At 40.5% G+C, this 22,772-nt stretch overlaps 1 protein-coding gene across 1 annotated transcript; it reads right to left on the reverse strand.

Annotated features, from left to right (window-relative positions):
• Positions 1 to 288: 288 nt before the first annotated feature.
• LOC135883836 (homeobox protein CDX-1-like) lies at positions 289 to 15,567 on the reverse strand. Its single transcript, XM_065411091.1, has 3 exons — positions 15,120 to 15,567; positions 5,078 to 5,223; positions 289 to 537 (listed from the first exon to the last, which is right to left on the reverse strand). The coding sequence occupies exons 1-3, from the start codon at positions 15,565 to 15,567 to the stop codon at positions 289 to 291; spliced, it is 843 nt and encodes a 280-aa protein (XP_065267163.1).
• Between the last annotated feature and the right edge of the window lie 7,205 nt (positions 15,568 to 22,772).

Below are 22,772 nucleotides of genomic sequence, written 5' to 3' on the forward strand. Positions count from 1 at the left end.
AAATGCCTGCTTTGTGGTCCAGAGAGGGCCTGGCATCCCCTTGTAGCATCCATCCAGGACCCTTTGCACACAATAGTTCCATTGGCTTGGGGGGGGTTCCACTGTCCTTTCACAGGCCGTGGGGATTTGGCCCTTAGTTGATTGTACGTGGAGCCTGTGCGCACAAGGCTGTTGTGATGCTGGGATCTCTTGCAAAACAGCTCTGGCTGTCCTGTCCCCTTTTGAACGGTAGTGCTCCATGTACTGTTGGTTTATAATGTTCTTTATAAAATAACTCTTTGAATGGCCTTACTGAGAGGCCACAACCTGCTGAAGGTTCCCATTGTGCTGTAAGCTATTCATTGGAAGTGGAGGAGGTGGCGGGGGAAATAAAGAACTGGACATTTCCGAATGAGTCTGTGGGTTATGTACTGGGATGGGGCTCACTGAGCCAGAGTCACTCTGCATAGAGCCAAGGCTGGTGCCATCAAAATGAGTCATTTTCTTCTTCATTAATTTTCTTTCTTTGGCTCTGCGATTCTGGAACCAGATTTTCACCTGCAGAGGAACAAAGGAAAAGGTGTTTCAAGAGCTAACAGAATGTAGTCTGATAAGTCAGCTTCTCAGTGTTGTGAGATTTATTTTTTTTAGAGTCTTATTTTTTGGCCCTTTTATATGTAACATATTTAGGTTGTGTGTACAAAATCTTACTTGAATTCTTATGTTGCATGCATCACTGTGATATCCAAATGCCTGAGACTGCTCTAATTAATGGTGTGGACTGAACTGGCATCAATAGCCCCAGAGATCAGGGGAGCATACAGGTAGTGTTACAGTCACCTTAGCCCCTGCCTTGGTTGTGCACTGAGTCCAGCTTGGCCAAATCAGAGGATCAGGGCCAATTTACCCAGGGCATTTTTCTCTTCTCACATTCATCACATTTACAGCAGTGTAACTCTGTTGACTTCAGTGGAGTTGGTCCTGATTTATACCAGTTCCTCAATATGGATTTAGCTGTCTGTTTAGGCACAGAGGGTCCTGTGGCACCTTTAAGACTAACAGAAGTATTGGCACACACATTTGAAAAGTTTGCTCATAATTTAGTAAAATGACCCCAGTTCTTCCACTTTGGACAGAGAAAACAGCCTTTTTTTAAACTTATCTTTCAACCTCCTTTCTTATTAAAAATCATTTTCAGTGACCTATATTCCAGTTTAACTCAGAAATATATCTTTTAATAAGTATTTCTTTACACTGGGTTGACCTCACCTGTTAGGTAAGGAGTGCTAGGCCGAGGCCCACTACAGGATTTGCATAGTATTCTGCTGTGTTCCAGAATAATGCTAATGGTTTACATTTCTGTTGTATCTCTCAAACAGAAGGACCCTGAAGTGCTTTACAAACAGATATGGGCCAAATTCTGCCCTTCAATAGATATGTGCAGACAGTCTATTGAAGTCAATGGGCAATGTGCACACGCGTTGAAGGGCAGAATGATAACTACATACTAAATTCATTACTTCACTCACAACTGAAATGCAGCCACCTTCATGGTGAAATGAAGCAATGGTTGAAGAGCATGCTGCAATAACGCTTACAGTTCTTTTAGGGTAGGCAATAAAGAATCCGCAACAGTGTAGGATAGGTAATGAAGAGTATTGTGTCCAGTTGAAACTATGGGGGAGCAGAATGTAATGGAATTTGAACAGGAATCTAGGGTTAACTCATTATTCTTGTGAAAAGTTCTATTTCATCTATAATGATCATGGGGCAGATCCTCAGCTAGTGTAAACTGACCCCAATTTATTCCAGCTGAGGAACTGCATAAGTAGTTCTTCTGTATGAAGTCTAATCTGTTTACTGAGGCAGAATCATCATGATAATTTTAAAAAATCTGCCATCCTTTTGATGTTCAGATCAGAAACAGAGTAGTGTTGCAACCAGTTTTTATAATCCTAGGAGAAATCCGTGAATTAACGAGAAACGAGATTCATGGAGCAATTATTTTTTGCCAGCGTCATGGGAAAGGCACAGACTGTGGTGAGCTGAGAGAAAGCAAAGCAATAAAAATGGGTGTTCTCCATAGGTGCTATGATGAAGAATTTTAAAAATTCCAAATTTCTTTGTTTTAGAAAAAAATTATATGGTGGCAAAACCCAAAATAAGAGACTTATTCATTTTTAGGTAATGCTATAGCCCCCTCATTACCATGCTGTCTAACGGTATGTCTAAATTACATTTAGACACCTGCGGCTGGCCCATGCCAGCTGACTCAGGCTTGTGGGGCACGGGCTGTGGGGCTGTTTTCCCTTGTTGAGTTGCTCTACAAATAGTTTTCTTTCTCCCAGCCTAATTCTCTCCCTCTTCTTCCTTGCTCCCCACCATCCCCCTCAACACCCTCCACCCCAGCTCACTTGTTTCTGTCTTCCCCTAACAACAGGCCCATTTTGCTTACTACATTTCCAAAAGCAATTTCAGTTGGATTTAGTATTAATTTTTCTTGTCCAAACACTGTTCTGTAGTGGTGCTGTCCCTAGGTAAATAATTGCTGTGTTTCACTTCAACAGTGGCTATATTTGAGATGTGGGTAAAACAATACATTGGATCTGTGGTAAAGTTTGTAAAGTATTTTGAGATCCATCACGGCAAAAAGTTGCGTGCACGCTCTCTCTCTCTCTCTCTCGCTCTCTCTCTCTCTCTATGTATATATGTTGGTCATTATCATTCATTAATGTTAGTAGAGTCTTCAACCAATCACAATCACCTTTTTATATTTTAATTTTTAATTTCCAGGAAAGAGCCCATCCTCCCATCCATATGAGATATTTCAGGGGTTATAAGAGGATCCATTTCTCCCAGTATCTCACAAGGGTGAATGAATTTCCCTGCTTCCCAGATTATCAGCACCTACTGTACCAAAACTACATAATCTTGCCTACAGTCATTTTACACTATGTGGCAACTAGCATGCATATTTTTCTCACAGGCACAACAGCTTGTCCAAAACCCATCAGTGTTATCACTGATTCTAATCTAAGTCTGTTGTATACACAGTTTTTGCAGTGATATAATTATGTTAGGCTAGGTATGTGATTTTTTTAAAACCAAAAATATAACCTTTAATGTAGACACAGTTATAATGGTATAACAGATGCCTTATATTGGTATTGTTGATACCCCTTCCTGAATGACAATAAGCTATATGAGTATAACTACATCCACAGTGGGATGGGGGTGAGGTGTTGTAACACTGTAACCATAATGACATAATTAAAGCCGTACATACAGCTTTTGTGATTAGAGCAGGTCTAAGATGTAACACTTGGTAACGCAAACATTACATGAGTGGGCTGAATATTCACAGAAAGTGAATCTTGAATTAGTAATCATGGACATACCTAAATCCAGATATGAAGAATTTGTTTATTCAATCAGGGAACAAATATATATATAATGTGACTCAAATGTCCAGTTAAAACAACTCAAGTGTCTGGTAGTTAAATACTTATAATGAATTACTTGCTAACTCGCTGCAGCTCAATACTTATTAATGAAATTTAGGCCTGTTTCTCCACTCCACCATATGTTATTTATACCTTTGTAAATTGAGGGCAGACTGGATGTATAATGCTACCAATCTGATCTGGTAGTTTTTATATCCACTTTGCACATCACAAGGTGCAAAAAAGTGGAGAGTCAGGCACATTATTAATTGAATAACTGGAGAAATCTTGATGTGTTTGCAGATAATTTGCAAACAAAATGAGGTGAAATTGTTGAATATATTATCCAACAAGAATTATTCATAGAGCTCAATCAATAAAACTCATAATTCTGTATTTCATTCCCTAGTTTCAGTGCAATGATTAAAGGATCTCCCAGGTAACATGAAATAGAACATATTATGTTAGCCCAAGGAATAATTATGTGCATTGCTCTGTGGGTGATCCAGCTAGACTTCTTATCTCAGTGTCTTGCTTCCTGGGCCAGCTGGGGTTGGAGGTGTTTTAGAGCTAGAGGCCATGTTTCCAGCTCAACTAGTAGGAGGAAGGAAAGGCTGGAAGCACTGCAGGAGCAGTGCACAGCCATTGCAAACACCTGATTTAGGAATGTGACATTGATGGATTCCAGAGCAAACTTTATTCAGCTCTTGGCTAGAATATAGAACCTCAAGCCTAGAGGATAGAATAGAGGAAATATTGAGAGAGGAGGGAATCCTCAAGTAAATGTAAAGAGGAACCCAGGGGATAAATAAGTACCTTCCTAAATCTACTCGAGCTTGTCAACTGGACTTACTGTGTCTAAACCAGTGGTTCCCAAACTTGTTCCGCCGCTTGTGCAGGGAAAGCCCCTGGCGGGCCGGGCCGGTTTGTGTACCTGCCGCGTCCGCAGGTTCGGCCGATCGCGGCACCCAGTGGCCGTGGTTCGCTGCTCCAGGCCAATGGGAGCTGCTGGAAGCGGTGGCCAGTACGTCCCTTGGCTCGCGCCGCTTCCAGCAGCTCCCATTGGCCTGGAGCTGCGATCGGCCGAACCTGCAGACGCGGCAGGTACACAAACCGGCCTGGCCCGCCAGGGGCTTTCCCTGCACAAGCGGTGGACAAGTTTGGGAACCACTGGTCTAAACTAAGGATGAAATCCTGGCCCCATTGAAGTCAATAGCAAAATTCCCATTGACTTCAGTGGGGCCAAGATTTCACCCTAGGATTTTTTGCTAAAATTTCCCACCAGGGTAGACAAGCCCCCAGGCAGCTGCTGGTGTTTTAAGACCATCTCATCTGTCTCTATTCAGAGTAGGTCTAAACAACACTGCTTAAAAGGCTGCCAGCTGCCAATGTCTTGCCTGCACTTGCACTAGCACCATTGCTACCGCTGGTACAGCTGAGTCCATGTTAGCAATGGTGGGAAATGTGGAGATAAGGCCAGGGGGATTAATCACACTTTGCTGAATAAGTTATTGGTTTGTACATTGCAAACAGAGTCCAGCCACGTTGTTTGGTGCTTAGAGACATTAGGATGCTTGTGTTTTTAACCAGTCTTGTCATCTCCTGATCAACAATAACAATGCATGGGAAATCCGAGTATGTGAGCCATACTCTACCTGTCTCTCGGAAAGTCTTAGGTTTGCTGCAAGTTCAGACTTCCTCCTGATTGTAATGTATCTGTTGTAATGAAATTCCTTCTCCAGTTCTAATCTCTGATGATCTGTGTAAACCACCCGGTACTTCTCTCTTGTTCTTGTTTTACCTGTTTTGAAAGAAAAAGACATAGCTTCAAGTGAAAGTTTTTAACTTCAATAGCATAAAAATTTGAAAAAATGTTCCTGAAAATTCTAGGCCTGATTCTTCTTTCACTTACTCCAGGGTAAATCCATTGACTTCAGTAGAGTGAGTGTTGATTTACGCCACAGTTGAATCTGACCCATAGACTTTACTTTTGTTCTTAAGTAAACAGATGACAAATGGATGCTCAGATTTCTTTATCAGCACATTTTGGGGAGGAAGTGTGGTTTTGTGGTTAAGGACTGGTAGTTAGGAAATCTGAGTTCTATTCCTAGCTCTGACAGAGACTTCCTCTGTGACCTTAGGTAAGTCACAAAACATCTCCATTGCTCAGTTTCTCTAAAAAGAGATGATACCTACCTCAAAGTGGGATTTGTGAGGCTTCTTTCACTGTCTATAAAGCACACTGTCTGTCTAGCACTCTTGGTGCTGTAAAAACTATAATGATAATGATTGATATGTGCAGAGTTCTATTACTATAATTTGATAGGTGGCTCTTTTTGTCCCTTGGGTTAAAAAGTGGAGACAAACTGTCTCAGCCTGGACATCCGCACAAGGAATGGAAGTATGAAAGATTTTCAGTTGAAAATAGATAGCGATTGGGAGAATGATAATGCTTGATGTAGACCATGCTAAAGTTGCAGCATCCAGTGTTTTACTAATCTTGTTACATAATTTCAAGTCTGGGTCCATGACATGGCTGAACAGGGGATTATTAAAAAGTAATTGTGACTGTCAGCATTGAGGACAGATCCAGACATCTGGAATTTCTGTCCATGTGGCTGCAACTTTATTAATTCCATCAGGATAACTTCTTGGGGTAACCAGTCCTATTAGCAGTGAAAAGGAGGAGGACCATAGATGCTCCTTTTGTCACCTCCCTCCCCTCCCCTTTGTCAAAACTTAAATCCAGTCAGAGCATCACAGCCCTAGGGATTATTAACAGGAGTTTAAAACTAAGGCCTTATCAGAGTCTGCATTACCCCAACACTAAACAGCTGCTTAAAAGTAAGATCCTCTCAGAGCCTGCATTACTCTCAAGGCCCATTATGGCCTGCAACCCAGAACAGCCTACTGTCTGGAGAATGCACTTGCCTGGTATGGCTTATGCTTACTCACAAACCCTTTTCTTGAGAAAGGTGTGTTAATGCCTGATTCTCAGGGAAAAGAGGCACTTCCCCAAAATCACCCAAAAAGCTGCAACTTTATTAATTCCATAACAAGACAGCTTCTTGGGGCAGCCAGTCCTAGCAGCAGTAAAAAGGGAGAAGACCATAGATGCTCCCTTTGTCACTGGTCTTCCCCCTTTGTTAATGCTGAAGTCCAGATCATCATGGCCCTAGAACCAATCACAATGGTCCCTGACTGGAGCTCCTAGGTGCTACCGCATTACAAATAATGAATAAATAATATTCTGCCTATACCTATGGATGATACCTGATCTAATGAGTGTGACAGACTTGATTTCTTCTGGGGTCTCTGTTCGCCAGGATTGAAGAACACAAGGTCCTACTCTTTGAATTTGGTCTGTTAGCCTCCATGATACATATAGCTCAGCCTTGGGCAAGCACTATGTATTAATAGTGGGCTTTAAGTGATCTGGACATTTCTCATCAAATCTGTAAAATATGAAGACAGGCCTAAACATTTTGGTGTGGAAAAATATTTTTGTCCATGTTCATACTTATTATTCATGTTTGTTTAAGAACCACTTTGTCCATAAAGCCAAGAATACTTTACACCAAGTCTGACACCTTCCCCAGGAAAGAGTCACACTGATTCAGCTCTGAGTTACATTGGAATAAATCTGTAGTAACTGCACTGAAGCCAATGTAGATAACACAAGTGTTATGCTGGACTGATAGCAGAGGCAACCCAATCATGCTTATTCCAATAGTCAAGTTAGCTGTGATGTCAATTCCAAAATACTACTGACAAAAAATTTAAAGAGGTCCTGAAAAACAGCAGTAATTCTCTTCAGCCTACATAGATATCAAGTACATTTGTTTTCATTCATTGGAAGTGTAAATTGTTTGTTTAACACATGGTCACCTGTGGTGCTTTAATGCCTTACTTGATATTTTTTAAACTTCTTTTGATCTCTCTAGCCTGTGTTTTTGTTTAGGTTTTTTTCCCTTTAAATGTGAATTTGGGGTCATTCTGTGGAACAAAATGCCTAAAAGGTTTCCCTAAACTCTCCATTGTGGTGTTAAGATGAAGTACACAAAAGAGCTACAAGGTGATCTTATCATGAACTCTATTCACATTCAGAAGCCATAAACAAATATCAGATCCCCTTTTATCTCCAAATGTATTTGATATCTATGTAGGTTGAAGAGAATTGAAATAAGCATGGTTGACCTATCAGTTTCTGATTTTAAGTATTAAACTCTTATTATCCATCAGGAGGAATTTTTATTTGCTTTTTAAACGGAAATAGAAGCTAAATATATTTGCAGAACTCGGCACCTATTTGTCTATACATGTCTTGCTTGTTTATTATCATGCAAATACACTTCTGTTTCTTTTTAAATATGATAGTACTTTATGGTTCCTTTACTGAAGGCAGCAGAAATTTACAAAACTAGTTGGGAAGGGTTGATTTTTAAAAAAGTAAATAATAAGAGCAAAATTCTCTATGATTTGCCTGGTGTGGCTCTTGACTTAAATATTCTGCTTTTCCTACATGTTCAGAATCCTTACGCACCCATTGGGAGAGGAGAATATCAGAGCTGAGGGCTGCTGGATGGATCTAGGGAAGAGAATGCTTTATTGTCCATTTAAGTCAATGGGACTCTTTCCAGTGCCTTTATTGGGAGCTGGGTCGAACCCCCATTATTCATACAGCATTTTTATATTGAGGGTGAAGGAATACATTTTTCATACATTTGCCAAAGCTAAATCAAAACAAACTTCCCAAACCAAAAGTTAACCCCACACCATTTGCAAGATTACGATAGTCCTGTAATTCCATTCATTAAATTTAATGACGTCTCTGGGCCAAATCCTGAGGATCTTGCTCAGTTTTTACGCAGCCAAAATTCCAAGGCTGTGAGGATTTGGCCAATAAACAGCAAAGATGATGCTGTTGGCTTTTTCACAGTCCTTTTGGGGACAATATTTACAATTTCCCCCTCTAAAGCTGAAAAGTAAACTTTAAATCCAACCTTTAGCCAACCCTCCTCATTTTACTCAGGTGAATAGTTTCACTGGAGTCTATGGAACTACACAGGTGAGTCAAGTGAGCAAAATTTGCCCCATTGGGCTTTTTTTTCTGAGTCTTTTCCTGATGCCAGACTGATGTCGTCAATGTGTGGTATCAATTTAACTAGAGATGTTCTCTCTTGGGGGACTCTGGCATAGAATTGCAAGTGTTTAGACTTGATCTAATAGGCTATCAGAAGTCAGAGGTCTAACCTACATTGTAATATGTCCTCGTAGCAGTAATACATGGATAGCCTGGTTCTGGAAAGCAGCTTAAGTGTAGGGAAGTTTGCCTGAAATTCATTTGAAAATGCCTTTGGAAAAATAGGGTTCACCTGACATTTACGACTTAAACTGCACCTTGCAAAAGGGTTTTTAACAATTCCACAGAGGGAAGGCTAATTACTCTAGCAATTTTTGTGACTCTGGCCAGGATCCAAGTGGGGGGAAGGGAAGAGCTTTCCCATTGGTCATAAAATTCACAGAGCATTTCTTCTGAAGACAATAAAGCTAGGAGAAGGCCTCTTTATTTGCTGTGAAAATCATCACCCTTTCCGGCAATATAACTCCTGAAGAAAAGAGGGAGAAGGAAGAGACAGGGCTGCATATCAAAGCAAAGAGAAGTGTTAAAAGGGTCTGTTGCCTCAATATGACAGATAGGCCTCAAACCCCAAGACAATGTAGCCCAGGGAAGAAAAAAAAATACTCTCAGACCTCACAACTAGTTTACAAAGCAAAATAAATTAGCATTAGAACTGGCCCAGGCCCCTTTTTCATTGCCTCCTCTCTCAGCTGTTTAGGAGCTTCTGTCTTATGTGAGCTAACATCCTTCATAAAAATCTAGCATCTACCAATGCCTATAGCGAGAGCTAGATCAATACTACAGTATCATATTAGTTATAGAGGCTCATATTCTGGTCTCAGTTACATAGTGCAACTTGTGCCAGAGGGGGATAATGGGTGTACCTGATTGCATGAGAGCAACTGAAATTAGTAGAATGGAGAACACATTCTGGCACAAAATATGTTCAAGAGACACAATTCACATCTGGATTCTTGTATAACCCACTATTTGGGGGTGACTGGATTGGAAGTATTGGTTCAGTCCATTGCATAGATAGGAGACATTTTCAAAATTCAAATCCAAATCTGGGTTTTGATTTTGCTTGCCCTCTGATCCAGAGTTTTGCTTTGAGCCCGTCTCTAAATATGCCCGGGGTTACTTTAAAGAGTAGTGATAGAAAGGGCCAAACTCGTCCTTGGGGTAACTTTACTGACTTCAACAGAGTTATGAAACCAAAGCAATTTTGAATGAATCAAGACAAGGAACACTTTCCCCCATTCTGTATATGACATTCTATAATAGTTAAAATACAGGGTCAGCATCTTTCCATTTCAGAAGCAGTACATTGTCCCAAACCTTCATACATGTGTTTGAGTAACTTTACTCCCAGGAGAAGTCCCATTGAGTTAAGTGGGACTACACATATGAGTAAAATTACTTATGTGCTTCAATGCTTCCAGGATCTTGCTCCATGTTTTCAAAGTATGAACAAAATTCTGCCTCAGATCTGCATGGTGGGTCTTGAGGCTAGTAATTTTTTCTTGCTATATGTGCTTGTGGAGATCCATGCCTAGGAGAAGAAGAGCAGCATACTGGAGTCAAGAGACTTTAAGTTCAGAATTTTCTTTATGTTTTGTTGACTTCTGTCTCACTTGCAATACCTGGATTTTCTACTTTGAATCTATTCTGTTGTTTTATGCTAAAACTCATGGGCCACATTCTGTTCTTGGTTTTGCCAGTATAAACTTGGAGATACTGCACTAAGGTAAACCAAATTAAATCAATTGAATCCAAAGTAGAATTGCTCTCCATTATTTTCATCACTACCCTCTGTTGATTGAGTGGATTCCCTACCCAATATTTTGATTTTTGGATATCAGAAGTGTACAAGCTGTTGAAGGTGTGGGTAGATTTGTAAGTGACCAGATCAGGAGAAATCTGCTTTTTGTGATTCTCTAAAGCCAAGGGAGCAAGGGATGAATTGAAATTCCTACAAGTGTTACATATATTTTTTTATATGCAGTGTTGGTGCTCTCTCATATATTCTTTAGACATTCAGCACCTCGCAAGATTAGGCTTTTAGAAGGAATGTGATTCTTTCCCACAATATTTTCCCCTTTCTAAAGATGTAAGGGATGGGATTTCTATGCCCTTCAAAGATTAGATAATCTCTGTTGGTAGTGCATGTGCCAATGATGCCATCAGCATCTCTCATCATCAGAAAGTGTAGCCTGTGTCTTAAGAAAGCTGTAATTGAACAAGGAAGATATGGGAGTCTTCATGTGCAGGAAATTACAAGCTCTGCCCATAATCAAAGTTTCCCTCCTTCCCCTTCTTTACACCATCAGAAACCCTTCTTATCCCCTTTCTATTTAATGTCAGGTCTTCTCTTCTACCCTACAGCTGTGTGAAGAAATTCACACTGCTGGTGAAACTGCTGGAGAGGCAAGTTTTCACCAGTGTCACAGAAATACTTTTTTGGGGTATGGTTTCACTGCAAATGTGTTGCTATTTTTCTAAAAACAAAAAGTGACCTTTCGTCCTCCTCAGTGAAAATGGCAAAATATCTCCATGAAAGTAGTGAAGCCAACTTGTGGTGATTTGTAATGTTTTCCAGGATGGATTTTCTTCCACCTTCCATCAAAAATTGATCCTTGATCATACCTGTGAATACTTTTGAAAATATGGGGGGAGCGTCCATTTTTTTCCACATAAAGCATCCTACAGTGATAATTGGCCTGGCTTTGTTCTGCGCTCTGAGTGGTAATTTTTTGCAGGGCAGGGAGATAAATGAGAGGAGCCTTGCTCCAGCTATATCATTGAATAAAACATTGAATATTTAATATTCAGCATTTTCTCCTTGGAATTGCCCTTGAGCCTTTTTCTGAAGTCTAACACATTTTTTTTCCTTCTGCATGCTCAACACCTTCATCCGTGCAAAGACCAAGCACTCAATCCTGCACCTACTGCAGTCAATGAGATTTTGGCATTGACGGTGGGTGCTGGCTTAGAACCCAATCCCTCCAGTTCTATAGCTGGTAGGAGAAGGCATTACAGATCAAAACGAAGCGTGTCTTCCAGCTTGAGAATGGTGGACCACAGTCAGATTATCTCCCCCCATGGTAATGCATTCTAGCACCACAAGATTTATAGGCTGGCCCCTAATATTAAATACTAAAACCAGATTTTCCATTGCTGTAGCATAGTTCCTTTGACTTGACTTTACACCAGCAGAGGACCTGGCATTAATATTTCTTTAAAAAAAAACGGCTTCAGGTAAGAGTATGTTGCAATCCTTTTTTTCCCTTTCCAGGTCCATAGTAATGACGGGAATGAAGAACAAAAGGTGGAAAGACCACCAGGGGATAAGAGAAGAGTAGAGAATAGGTTAAACATTTTCCTTCAGCATTCATCAGGCCATGAGTCCAGAAAACAACAAGGAAAACCCACCACAAAATCACTGTAGGGTCCACACTTGTAGCCTTTACTCACATGTGTGGACTGCTCATGTGAGTGATCCTAATACAAGTAGCTCTGCTGACTTTAAAGGGAATTACTAACAGGAGTAATTCTTGCAGGATTGCAAGGTCATCTTTCAAAAATCATCTTGTGCTTTAATATAATTGTCTCCATAATTAAATTGTATTGTTATAGGACACTATATAGCATTTAAACAGCAAATAGTAATTTATTCATCTGATTCATTTTTTCCACTGGCTGAGGGACTGTAGGTAAGTCAGCCTCTGAGCCTCAGGTTTTCCATCTGTAAAATAGGGATAATATGCTTACCTACTTCACAGGGTGTTAGGTTTCTAATTAAACAATGGGCCTGATCCTGCAGTCCTTGCTTAGGCAAAACAACTCTTGAAATCAGTGGTGATTTTAGCCTAGAGAGACTGCAGGATCAGGATCAGTGTACAAGGCTTTGAGGGTGTAAAGTGTAATGGATTTGATCCTACAAAGTACTGAGCTCTCTGATCCCGATCCAGCAAAGCACTTGAACATGTGTAACAGGACTACTCGTGTGCTCAAGGGTAATAGGAACACTCATGTTCAAAATTAAGCACATGCTGAAGTGCTTTATTGAATCAGGGCCTATAAGTGTTGTGTGCTGCTGTTGTTAATTTTAATCCTGCTGGAAAACTGGAAAAAATTTGCTCTTCTGAAAACAAAGATAAGAAGAAACATGATTAGGGCTAGAGTAAGGGCCCCACTTAGAAAGCTGTTGTATCTGAGCTGAACTTTCCTGCTTAAAAAATAATTAGTAAAGGGAAGAGGAGGAAGGAAAGAAAACCTGTTGTTTTGATACTATTGTTCAGAATGAAGCAAATCTTTGATGAGAACCTGAGGATCTGATCCAATACCCATTAAGTCAATAGAAAGGCTCCCACTGAATATTAGTGGGAGTTAGATCCCCATAGGCATTTAGGCCAGATCCTCAGAGATATTTAGGCACTTAATTCCCATTTATTTTAATGGGAGTTATGCTCCTAAATACCTTTGAGGATTTGGGCCTTGGATAATAATTATTTGTATCTTTGCGAGGCCTGATCCTGCGAAGTGCTGAACACCTTCAACTCCTTTTAAACACATAAAAGTTGAGGGTGCTCAGTGGCTTGTAGAACCAGGTGCTGTAGAGTGGAGAAAGATGTTAGCACTTAGCAGCACCCTGAATTCCTACTAGGTGCCCTATGCCTCAGATGAGTGCAATGCACCTTATAGGATCGAGCCCTGGCAGGACAAGTGTGAAAGAGCTTAAGGTTTGCTAGTTATGGATGATCAGAATGTTATTGTTTGTTATTTATAATACAAGACCCACAGTATGTTAGGCACTGCACAGCCAGATAAGGAGACAAGGTCCTGTCCCAAAGAGCTTGCTGTCTAAAAAGGCAGGAATAAAAATGAAGGTGGGGCTCAGGGGAAGAAAGGAAAAACAGTGTGGGGTCTGGCAAGTTCCACAATTCTGGCTGGGGGTGGAGCAAGAGGGAATTATTTTATTTGGAATAGGTTTTCCCGCCATCTGGTGTGTTAGCTCCAACTCTCTGTAGCTCTATATCCTTGATAGCATTTCTTAGCCTCTCACAGGGGCTTGTGGCAACCTGGGTTGTTACTTTGGGAGACATAGTGTCACTTTTAGATTTGAGCCCCTATACTGAAAACACTTATGAGTAATCTCATTGCCTTCCCTGGGACTATTCACAAATAGGATGCACTATGCTGAGGCATAATGGCAGGATTAGGCCCCGGTTTGCGTTTTAGTTAGGGAATGGTGAGTCAGAAGCAAATATGACTTTAAAAGAACCTGGTGCATATATTTATTTTTAGGGGTTGAACTGTGCTGTCCTTACTCACCCAGAGTAGTACCCTACTCCACAAATTGTCCCATTGATTTCAGTGGGATTACACATGGCATTAGAGATTATTCAGCATTAATAAGCATATCACAATCTGGCTTTAGGAAATCTGATGCACCATTTCAATGTAGGATTTTCTGTATTTCTTTTGACTGGTGATTTAAGATTTCTTTTTTGTTTTTACCCCAAAATGGACAGTTTTAATTCCTACTTAAAAAACCCTCAACATTAGTAGTGCATGGGGCAGAGATTGGGAGAGGAGAAAAGGAAATTTCATGAACTGCAACTGATTGAAGGACTCTGAGCACCTCCAAGAGGTACTGAGGCCAATGGGAGCCAAGGGTGCTCAGCACTTCACAGGATCAGGTGCCTTTACAATTAACTTTTCCTTAGTTCTTTCCAGGCAGCCTTTTTGCTTCATTTTTGCTTTTCTCAATGTTTCATGACTTACTTTTATGCATTAGATGGTAAGTGCAACCTATTGCTTTTACTTGCTCACTATTATAAATCAGAAATTGACATGTCAAGGTATTTGACTAGCTGTGTAACCATGGATGTTTGTATTCCTGCCTTTTCTAAAACACCGTCTATAATGTGAAGCAAGCCTTTTCATCCACTCTCATTTATTCACTTTTGAAATGCTAATTTTTTTTAAAGGAGCTATGGTATTGACTCTGTGCTAGGGGCATGATACTGCAGATCTTATTGACTCCAGTGGGCCTACATACCTGAGTAAGGTCTGCAGGGCCGGAGAGAGCATTTCTATTATAATCCCTGTTTCTGACCCATTTCCAAATATATAGTTTTGGCCTGCATTTTTTCATGCTTACTGTGAGACCAGAAGAAAATTAATATGGAAAGTTACAAAAAAACATTCAATGCTTTTAAAACACTTATGATCTTTAAGATTCTCACTGAAATCATATTCTTAAATGATCCAGATACTCCATTTCACATTTTATCACAAATGGAGTAACTTCCCTGCAGATTTTTACGTCCCAAAGAGGTTGCTTCCCATGTGCCCCAATACTAAAAATTAGGAATGGCAATGTAATAAATCAGCATGTGATCAAAGACATCATTCAAAAGCAGAATCAATATTTAGCTGATAGTAAAAGAACCCATCAAAATGATCAGGATTCTTCGTCTCACTGCATACTTCCCAGCTTTTCTTATGAACTAGGAACTGGGCAAAAAAAGTGAAAGCTCTTCTCAGCATAAACCTCAGCACCCACATACCTGTGGAAGTGGATTGCACCGTTTTCCTCATCCATTCATAAGAGCTGTGCCTTTGACTGTTGGGAGAGATTTGCTCTGTGTTAATTGTACCTACAGGAGGTAAACCCCCAGATCCAGCAGGATGCAGGGAATTGTAATCAGCAGAGCTGTAGGAGATCTGCCCAGGAGATGAGCCATTGATTTGTGCAGCAGTAACTGTGCTGGAGGGTCCTGGGCCATAAGTATTCCAATCCTCCCTTTGCGTGCCATAGTGAGATCCCCAAGCTCCCGAAGACTGTCCTTGGTTGTCCATACTTGGCACATGATGATATCCCATGTAATCTGAATAGGATGGAGTGGAGACAAAGTTTTGCACTGGCAGGTTGTTGTTGTTGTTGCTGCACCTTACGGATCCTGGATACATGCTGGTTTCTTTATCCAAAAGATAACTCACGTACATGATGCTCATAGCCTGGCTTTGTCTTGCCAGGACATCCTGCTCCTCAGAGTGTTTGTTTGATCTCTTCCTGCCTTCCTCTTTCTTTCTCTCTTTTCTAGCCCCAACTGGCTCTATAAATGACTCATGCTAGCCCTGATGTCTCTTTACTACACATGATTAACAATGGTGTTACCAGGTGCTGGTAGTAACAGTTTACTAAGGTTCTGCCTGATGTCACAGATAACTGCCTGCCCCAAAATTACATTTGCATTCAAATGAAGGGCTGACCATCCAGGCAGCCCCACCTTGCTGCTAGTTCTGGTGCTTCCTTTCTCACAGATCTTTTATGTATCCACCCTGGTCCCATCCCCTTTAATACACTCTGACCTGCCTTACTCTTGGAGCCATGTTGCACACATAATTAACCTAATACTTTCTTAGAAAGCTAAAGAAATAAGCTGGTTGAACACTAAGTGGTTTCTAAAGGAGTTTTTATATGAATACACTGAAAAATACAGGAAAATATGAGTAAGGAAATGCTCACCACTGTTGTTGTTATTTGTTTCATGCCTACAGTATGCTCGGTACTGCACACAGCACAGGGGAAGACAGGTCCATACCATAAGAAGCTCACAAACAGAATTAGAGTTGAGGCTCTAAGGCTATGTCTACACCAGCGAGCTTACAGCGGCCGATGCAGCTGCGCTGCTGTAAGATCTCTCGTGTAACCACCCCCAATGAGCGGCCACCGACATAGCGCTGTGCACACTGCCACTTATGCCAATGAAACTTATAGCATTCAGGGGTGTGGGTGTTTTTTCACACCCCATAAGTGGTAGCGCTGACATAAGTGGTAGTGTAGAGATGGCCTAAGTTACATTTGTCTAAAACCAGATATCTGTCAGTTCAATAGTTCCTTCTCTGGTAAAGAGCCAGAATGTTCAATGCCAAAAATTCTCTTTTATATTGAAATCCAAGAGCTACACTATACAACACTTACTCAGTTGGCTCACACAAGCTGTCTCATTGACTTCAATCCTTACTCAGGTTGGTGAGTACTCACAAACAACAGCAGTTCTATTCGTTCTAACCCGTATCACATTGGTAAGGATATACACAAGAAGACATAGTGTTTACTCACATGACTAGTCCCCTTGATGTCAGTGAGTTTATTCCTAGGTGTAAGTGCTTAGCTGTTGTGAATAAGGATTGTGTAATCACACCCAGAAGTTTAACAGAAAGACACTCTGTTAAGATTCAGAGGAGCCCCAAATTTGCCATCACCTCCACATAAGTTGCAATTGCTTATCTCTAATTTCCCTAAATAAACCCTGTTTTAGTGCTCTTTGGGCCATATTCTGATACCATTACTCACAATGAGTAGCATCTTACCCCATAAACATCAATAAGTGTAGCAGAATCTGGCCCTTTATCTTTGAAAAAAAACTGTATGAACAGCTCCACTTTCATGAGCAACCATACAATAACAAACCTATATGGTATTAATAGAGCAAAACAATGCAATTAAAAAAATTCCCACTTTTAAGCTTCTAAGGGACTGTTTATAATCAACAGTGAGGGGAGAGGGGATAGATTTTTATAAATGAGATGAAACACCTCGGCACTGTCCCTTATGAAAATGCATTGTATTTTAGTTTTTGGGAAAGCAGTGTCCCCTTTAATGATGTGATACTTAATTGCACCGTTATTAATGAGCTGACATGTTAAAGGGATATGTCTATTAAACAGGTGCAAAGTATAATGACTTCTTCCTTTGTTCAGAGGTGTATTTTTTCTTTAAGGGTCTTTTGCACTTTGACACTGTTTAAACTTACAGGTCCCTCCTTCTGGTTCCCAGAAGGAAAGAATCTCATCACACACCTGACAACACCTCTGTAGTTTCCTCTTATGAGAGATCAATAGCCTCAGGCCCTGGCCACATTAGGTCCTGGATCTGTGTTTGTGGGAATCTTTTTAGAATATGTTAGTAGTGCTGGGTGAGTGGTGCAAACTATTTCCCATGAATATTTGTTAAAAATGTTAAATTCATTCACTTTGGCAGCCATGTGCCCCTTTGCGGTTTGCTTCCTGTTAGTGTGTGCATCACTGTTTGTTGAAAAGGAATTTATAAAATCCTGGGGGCAAATGTTTGCAGAAATTAAATTTTGCATTTGTGCACATGCGTATTTATTTATTGTATTATCATCACACCTAGGATCCCCAGTGATACACCAGATCCCATTGTGCTAGGTGCTGTACAATCACAGAACAAAATGGCTCTTAAACTCATCCAGTTAGCTCAGGTACCCATGTGAGTTATTTGGCCATCAAATTTAACCAATAGGTATCAAATAGTTGCACAGAACTGTTCTTGATCAATCCACAGAGTTAAAGGAAAACAGAGAGAAATGAATAATGAATACATTTGAGGAAATGGATCTGGATAATCCACAAACACAAAAAGAGGTCAAACTTGTTAAATAAATGTTGGCTTATGGGTCAATCATTCATCTGTACATGGAGGAGCCCTGAACATGTTGTTATATGACACTTGATCCATCCATGTGGGTGGCAGGCACGTCAGCAGGACTCTACGCACTGGTATAAAATCCATCTGTATGCCTTAGAGTTCCTTGTATAGATGGGTTCAAGCTGTATTGTGGAACCATGTTACAGTCCTGGGGCATACTTCTCTGCTGTTGTAGACTGGCACAGCTCCATAAAGTCAGTGGAGCTGTGCCAATTTATACCATAAGAGAAATCGGCTCCTGTTGGGAGAGAATATGTTTATAATACAGTTTGGTTTTATCTTTACCAGCAAGATCAAGCCATATTAATTTCTCTCTCTAGTTACCTTTCTGGTGTTTCTAGGTGCCAATCATTATAGTATCAACATATTTTAAGCCCAAAACATGCTTAGGACCCGATTCTGTCAACTTCCTTCATGGATTTCTCTAGTGTGTTTGACTCCCCCTTCCAGCACCTTGGAAACAATTTTAGGACCTAGTCAATGAGAGTTGTGGGCACTTAATAGCTGTTAGGATAGGGCCCTTAGTGAAATGGCTCAACAGAAAGATTGCTTGCTCTTTGCCGGAACTTCATTTAAGTTTCCTTTCCTCTAAAAAAAAACCCCACCTATTTTTGTACCCCTCCTCTTAAAAAACACACACAACATAACCCCCTCAAATGCAGGGGTAACAATAAATCAGCCAGAGGAAGGAGCAGCAGCTGGAGTGGAGCTCATTTACTGTAGCATTAGTCCCAGCCCTCCAGTTGCTTTAGTATGTGTATTCAGCATTATAGCCCTGTAACCCTTAGGAATATAATAAAGTAATGGCCCAAACACTGCAGGGCAGGTTGGCCTCAGCAGCATAGTTTGGATTGTGATCTGCTCTTCCCCAGTGTTCTGAAATATTTGGTTTCCTAGACTATAGCAATGTTACAATTCTCTACTCTTCTGTCGTAACGTTGTAAGAGAGAGTTGTTTCGGATCATACTGGTGATAGCATGGCTGGCTTATTTGTTGTCCCATTTGTTATCATCTTTCTATATTTTTATGAGTAAGGAAATATAAAATTCTTTAGCCAATGCCAATCTTTTAAAGCAAAAGAGTTAAGGAAAAATGAGGTTTCCCATCAGTCTGTTGCTGTCACTCTTAAATCTGGAGTTCCTACATGGTGGTATAAAGATCACTGACTTGTATATAATGTTTTTTTTAATCAATCACTTTATCTGTTATGATAATAACTCCCTGTTTTATAAACTGGGAATAATGAGGCTTTCCACTTTCTGTTCTGGTTTTGCAACATGACTCCCAGAATCAGGAGCAAAGAGCAGCCTGTGTCTAGACAAATACATTCCTATTGTTTATTCCTGCATTTTTCTGTGTCTTTGTTGTGTCACACACCTATATTTTTATTTTCTGTTGGATTTTAGTTTATGTAGAGATATGTAGACATATCTGTGTATTTTTATCTTACCAAAAATTGCTCACACGTAGTACAGCACTTCTTGAAAATCTGTCATGCTGAGAAAAATAGTTTTGGTTTAAGCTAAGAATTTTTAAAACTAAAAATACATAACATCAAAGGGAAAACAGAAAGACAAAAGATAATGCAGGAAATAGTCAGCCTGAAGGAGTTCCCTGCCACTATATAGTTTCTGTATGAAACAGTATGTGAATCTATTTAGTTATGTTGTACTAATACAATACATCTAAACATTGATAACAACAAGAATCACAATTCACTTCACAGAGAGAGTCAACAGATAATGTTTTTTTAGCCCACTTGAGTTAGCCAAAGTTTCTGAGGCTCTAAGACTTGATGCTGTTTAGAGAGAGGCTCCTATCTGGGAATTGAACAGTTCAAAGTTTGGGGAATTTTGGATCCAGGGTTTTAGTTCAGGCCTCTTGCAAATTTCAGATCCATGTGTGGATTCTGAACTCCTCCCCTCCAAATCTGAGACCATTTGGATGTGGGGCTTTGCTTCAAGTGTTCTTTGTTCCAGTGATTTTTATATTGTTTTGGGGTGCTGAATGGCATTGATTCAGATATATTTGACTCCTGAGGCTTCTCCTGATGATAGTCTGTTCTGACACCATCTGGGAGTCCCTCTGTTGTGCTCTGTGTTGGTGGGTGATCGTGCTTTCATTGCATCTGTTCCTAGGGCACTAGCTTCCTGCCCCCTACACATACCACTCAACCCAAAATAGGCTGGTTAATCAAGCAGTAAGTCACCACGTTACTGTATGCAGTAACGAAGATCGCTTCAGTATCTCATCTTGAAAACAGAGCACCTTTCCCCTATAGTTTCCCACCCGAAAACCGCCAACCTTGATTAAACAAACAAAAAAAGGGATGAAAATCCAAACCTGATGCATTGTGCAATGTCTGTCATCTGTCCAGTTGTGGAGGGATCTTTAAGGGAAGCAGATATAGTGCAGCCTCTTTCCAACCAGATGATAATTTATCCACAATTCCTATCAGAGCTGGGTTTGGCTTCTGAGGTGCCTGCAGTGTAAGATATGAATGAGGTTTTTGCATTGAACCATGCTACTTCCACAGCTGGTGGATCAGGAACTCAGGCTTAAACCTTCTAGGGACATATTTTATCCTCCATCATTGTGAAAAACTCCCATAGATGATGCTAGGATTTCTGCACCAAGAATCAGGCAGTGATGTTTCATATATGTCTAGTAAAGTTGACCTGGGCCTTGTAAAATCTAGTAAAACATTGGTTGGTTTTTCCACTGAAGAAAGAGCATGTCTGTTGTTTAGTATGGTGACCCTTCCAGCTATTCATAGCCATATCTCATCACTGGTAGAGCCTGCTGTTCTGCCTCAAAGCAGACATGGTTAGATTTAATGGGAATATATCATTAAAATCCCCTTTTTGCGTGGGCAGTATTTGTTCTGATACCTTGTATGGGGGAAGATATTGATCTGGTATTCGGGGAAATGTGAGAGCAGAGAAGGACTGAGATGTGTGTTACTTGCAGGGGGAGGGGTGTCTGGGAATCTTTCTTGGTTTACTAGATGCTCCTTACAAGAAACCTTCCAGGGGTTTGATCATTCGAGGTATATGAGTGAGAGTTGCTGAGTGGAGAAAGTTCCTTCCTGAATGGAAGCTGAAGAAACTCAGCCCTTTACAAGATCAGGCCCTTCCTCCGCTCCACTCCCTGTGAATATATTTTGAGGGAAAATATAACCCTAGTATTCCCTCGGTTTGTTGTCTTTGATTGGCTCTGCTAGCAAAGGGGCATATTCTGATCTAAATAATTTCATGCGCTTCAGTGACCCAGACAGGCAGCCTGTATCACATCTACCTTTTATATGTGTACTGTAGTGGGTAGTGGTTTCACTTTTTCCCTACTCAGAGCCTCAAGTGACACAGTGGGGAAAAAAAACATGAGCCCACTCTACAACACAGCTTTTCACTATGCTGCCACCACATTGGAGCCGCCCTGGTTGTGAATTATGGGTCCTAATTTTACTATTGTAGACAAGGCCGTGTGTGTGAACAGCACAAGGGAGGAGAATTTGAATGTCTGATCTGAATGTCTTTGACATTTTAGTATTTGTAAAGCTTCCAGAATCATATTGTGTGATTGGATCAAATGCTCATCTTTCACTCAGAATGCATGTATCCTCCCCCTGAGTTATAATATTTGGGTGACTGGTTCTGACACCCAAAACCTTTGTGTTTGGCTGTGAGAGTTGTTGGCTAATTTTGATCACTGGATAGATTAGCCAATAATAGGACTGGATTGTTATGATCCACAAAAGCATGGGAAAAAATAAATCTCAAAATTAACCAGTTATTGCATTCAGTGAACAACATTTGACCTTTTTTTGTGCTTTTTTAAGGCATTCTTAAGCATTATAGCATAAAAGGACCTATTTCCTGTTTCATCTGTGGGTGTAATCCCCAAGCTTATCAAGGACAGACTGTATTTCTCTGAGAAAACTGAAGCCTCATAGCTCTAGTAAAGTGGGTAACAGGCCTGGGTTTTGGATTCATGCTGAGAAGAAGCCAAAGTGCAGGTGGAAATGACAGATAGTCATAGAAACTAGAAAGAAAGGAATATTAAGCATAGAGATGAATCCCAAACAACCCACAAATTCATACTCTTCCCAAATACGGAAAGTCTTAAATCCATATTTTGGAGTTTGATCACCTCTCTCATTGTCATTCCTTCCCCTTCTCTGACCAAAGCAATGGCTTCTCTGCAAAACATTCTCAACTGCTTAGTTCTAATAGTTTTAATAGTCTGGGGTTAGGAAGAAACTTTCCCCAGAAGCATTTATTGAAAAAAAAAATTCCACTATGCAAGTTATACATTTTCCTCTGCAGCATCTGGTACTGACTTCTATCAGAGACAGGATACCAGACAAGATCGTTACATTGATCTGATCCGGGTCTGGCAGTTCCTCTGTTCCTAAATGACCAGGCTTCCACTGCTTCCTCTAGCTATTCCATAGTGTAATAGATCTGAAGAAGTGACTTTCTGAACCTCTGAACCCAAATCTCTAACCACACAAATGCCCCTGGAGAATGCAGACCTACACATGTTCTCCTGGGGATCCACTTGGTTAGCTAGAAACTGGCAGCATTCTGGGGTTTAAGGTGTAAATATTTATTTGTGTAACTTTTCCCTCTTTCTGGTGATGTTTACATTTAGATTTTCTCGTGTCTCCTTGCCTTGTGTAAAAGAAGGAAGAGCTTTGATGCAG

This window comes from Emys orbicularis, chromosome 9, assembly GCF_028017835.1.
Source record: "Emys orbicularis isolate rEmyOrb1 chromosome 9, rEmyOrb1.hap1, whole genome shotgun sequence".
Lineage (NCBI taxonomy): Eukaryota > Metazoa > Chordata > Testudines > Emydidae > Emys > Emys orbicularis.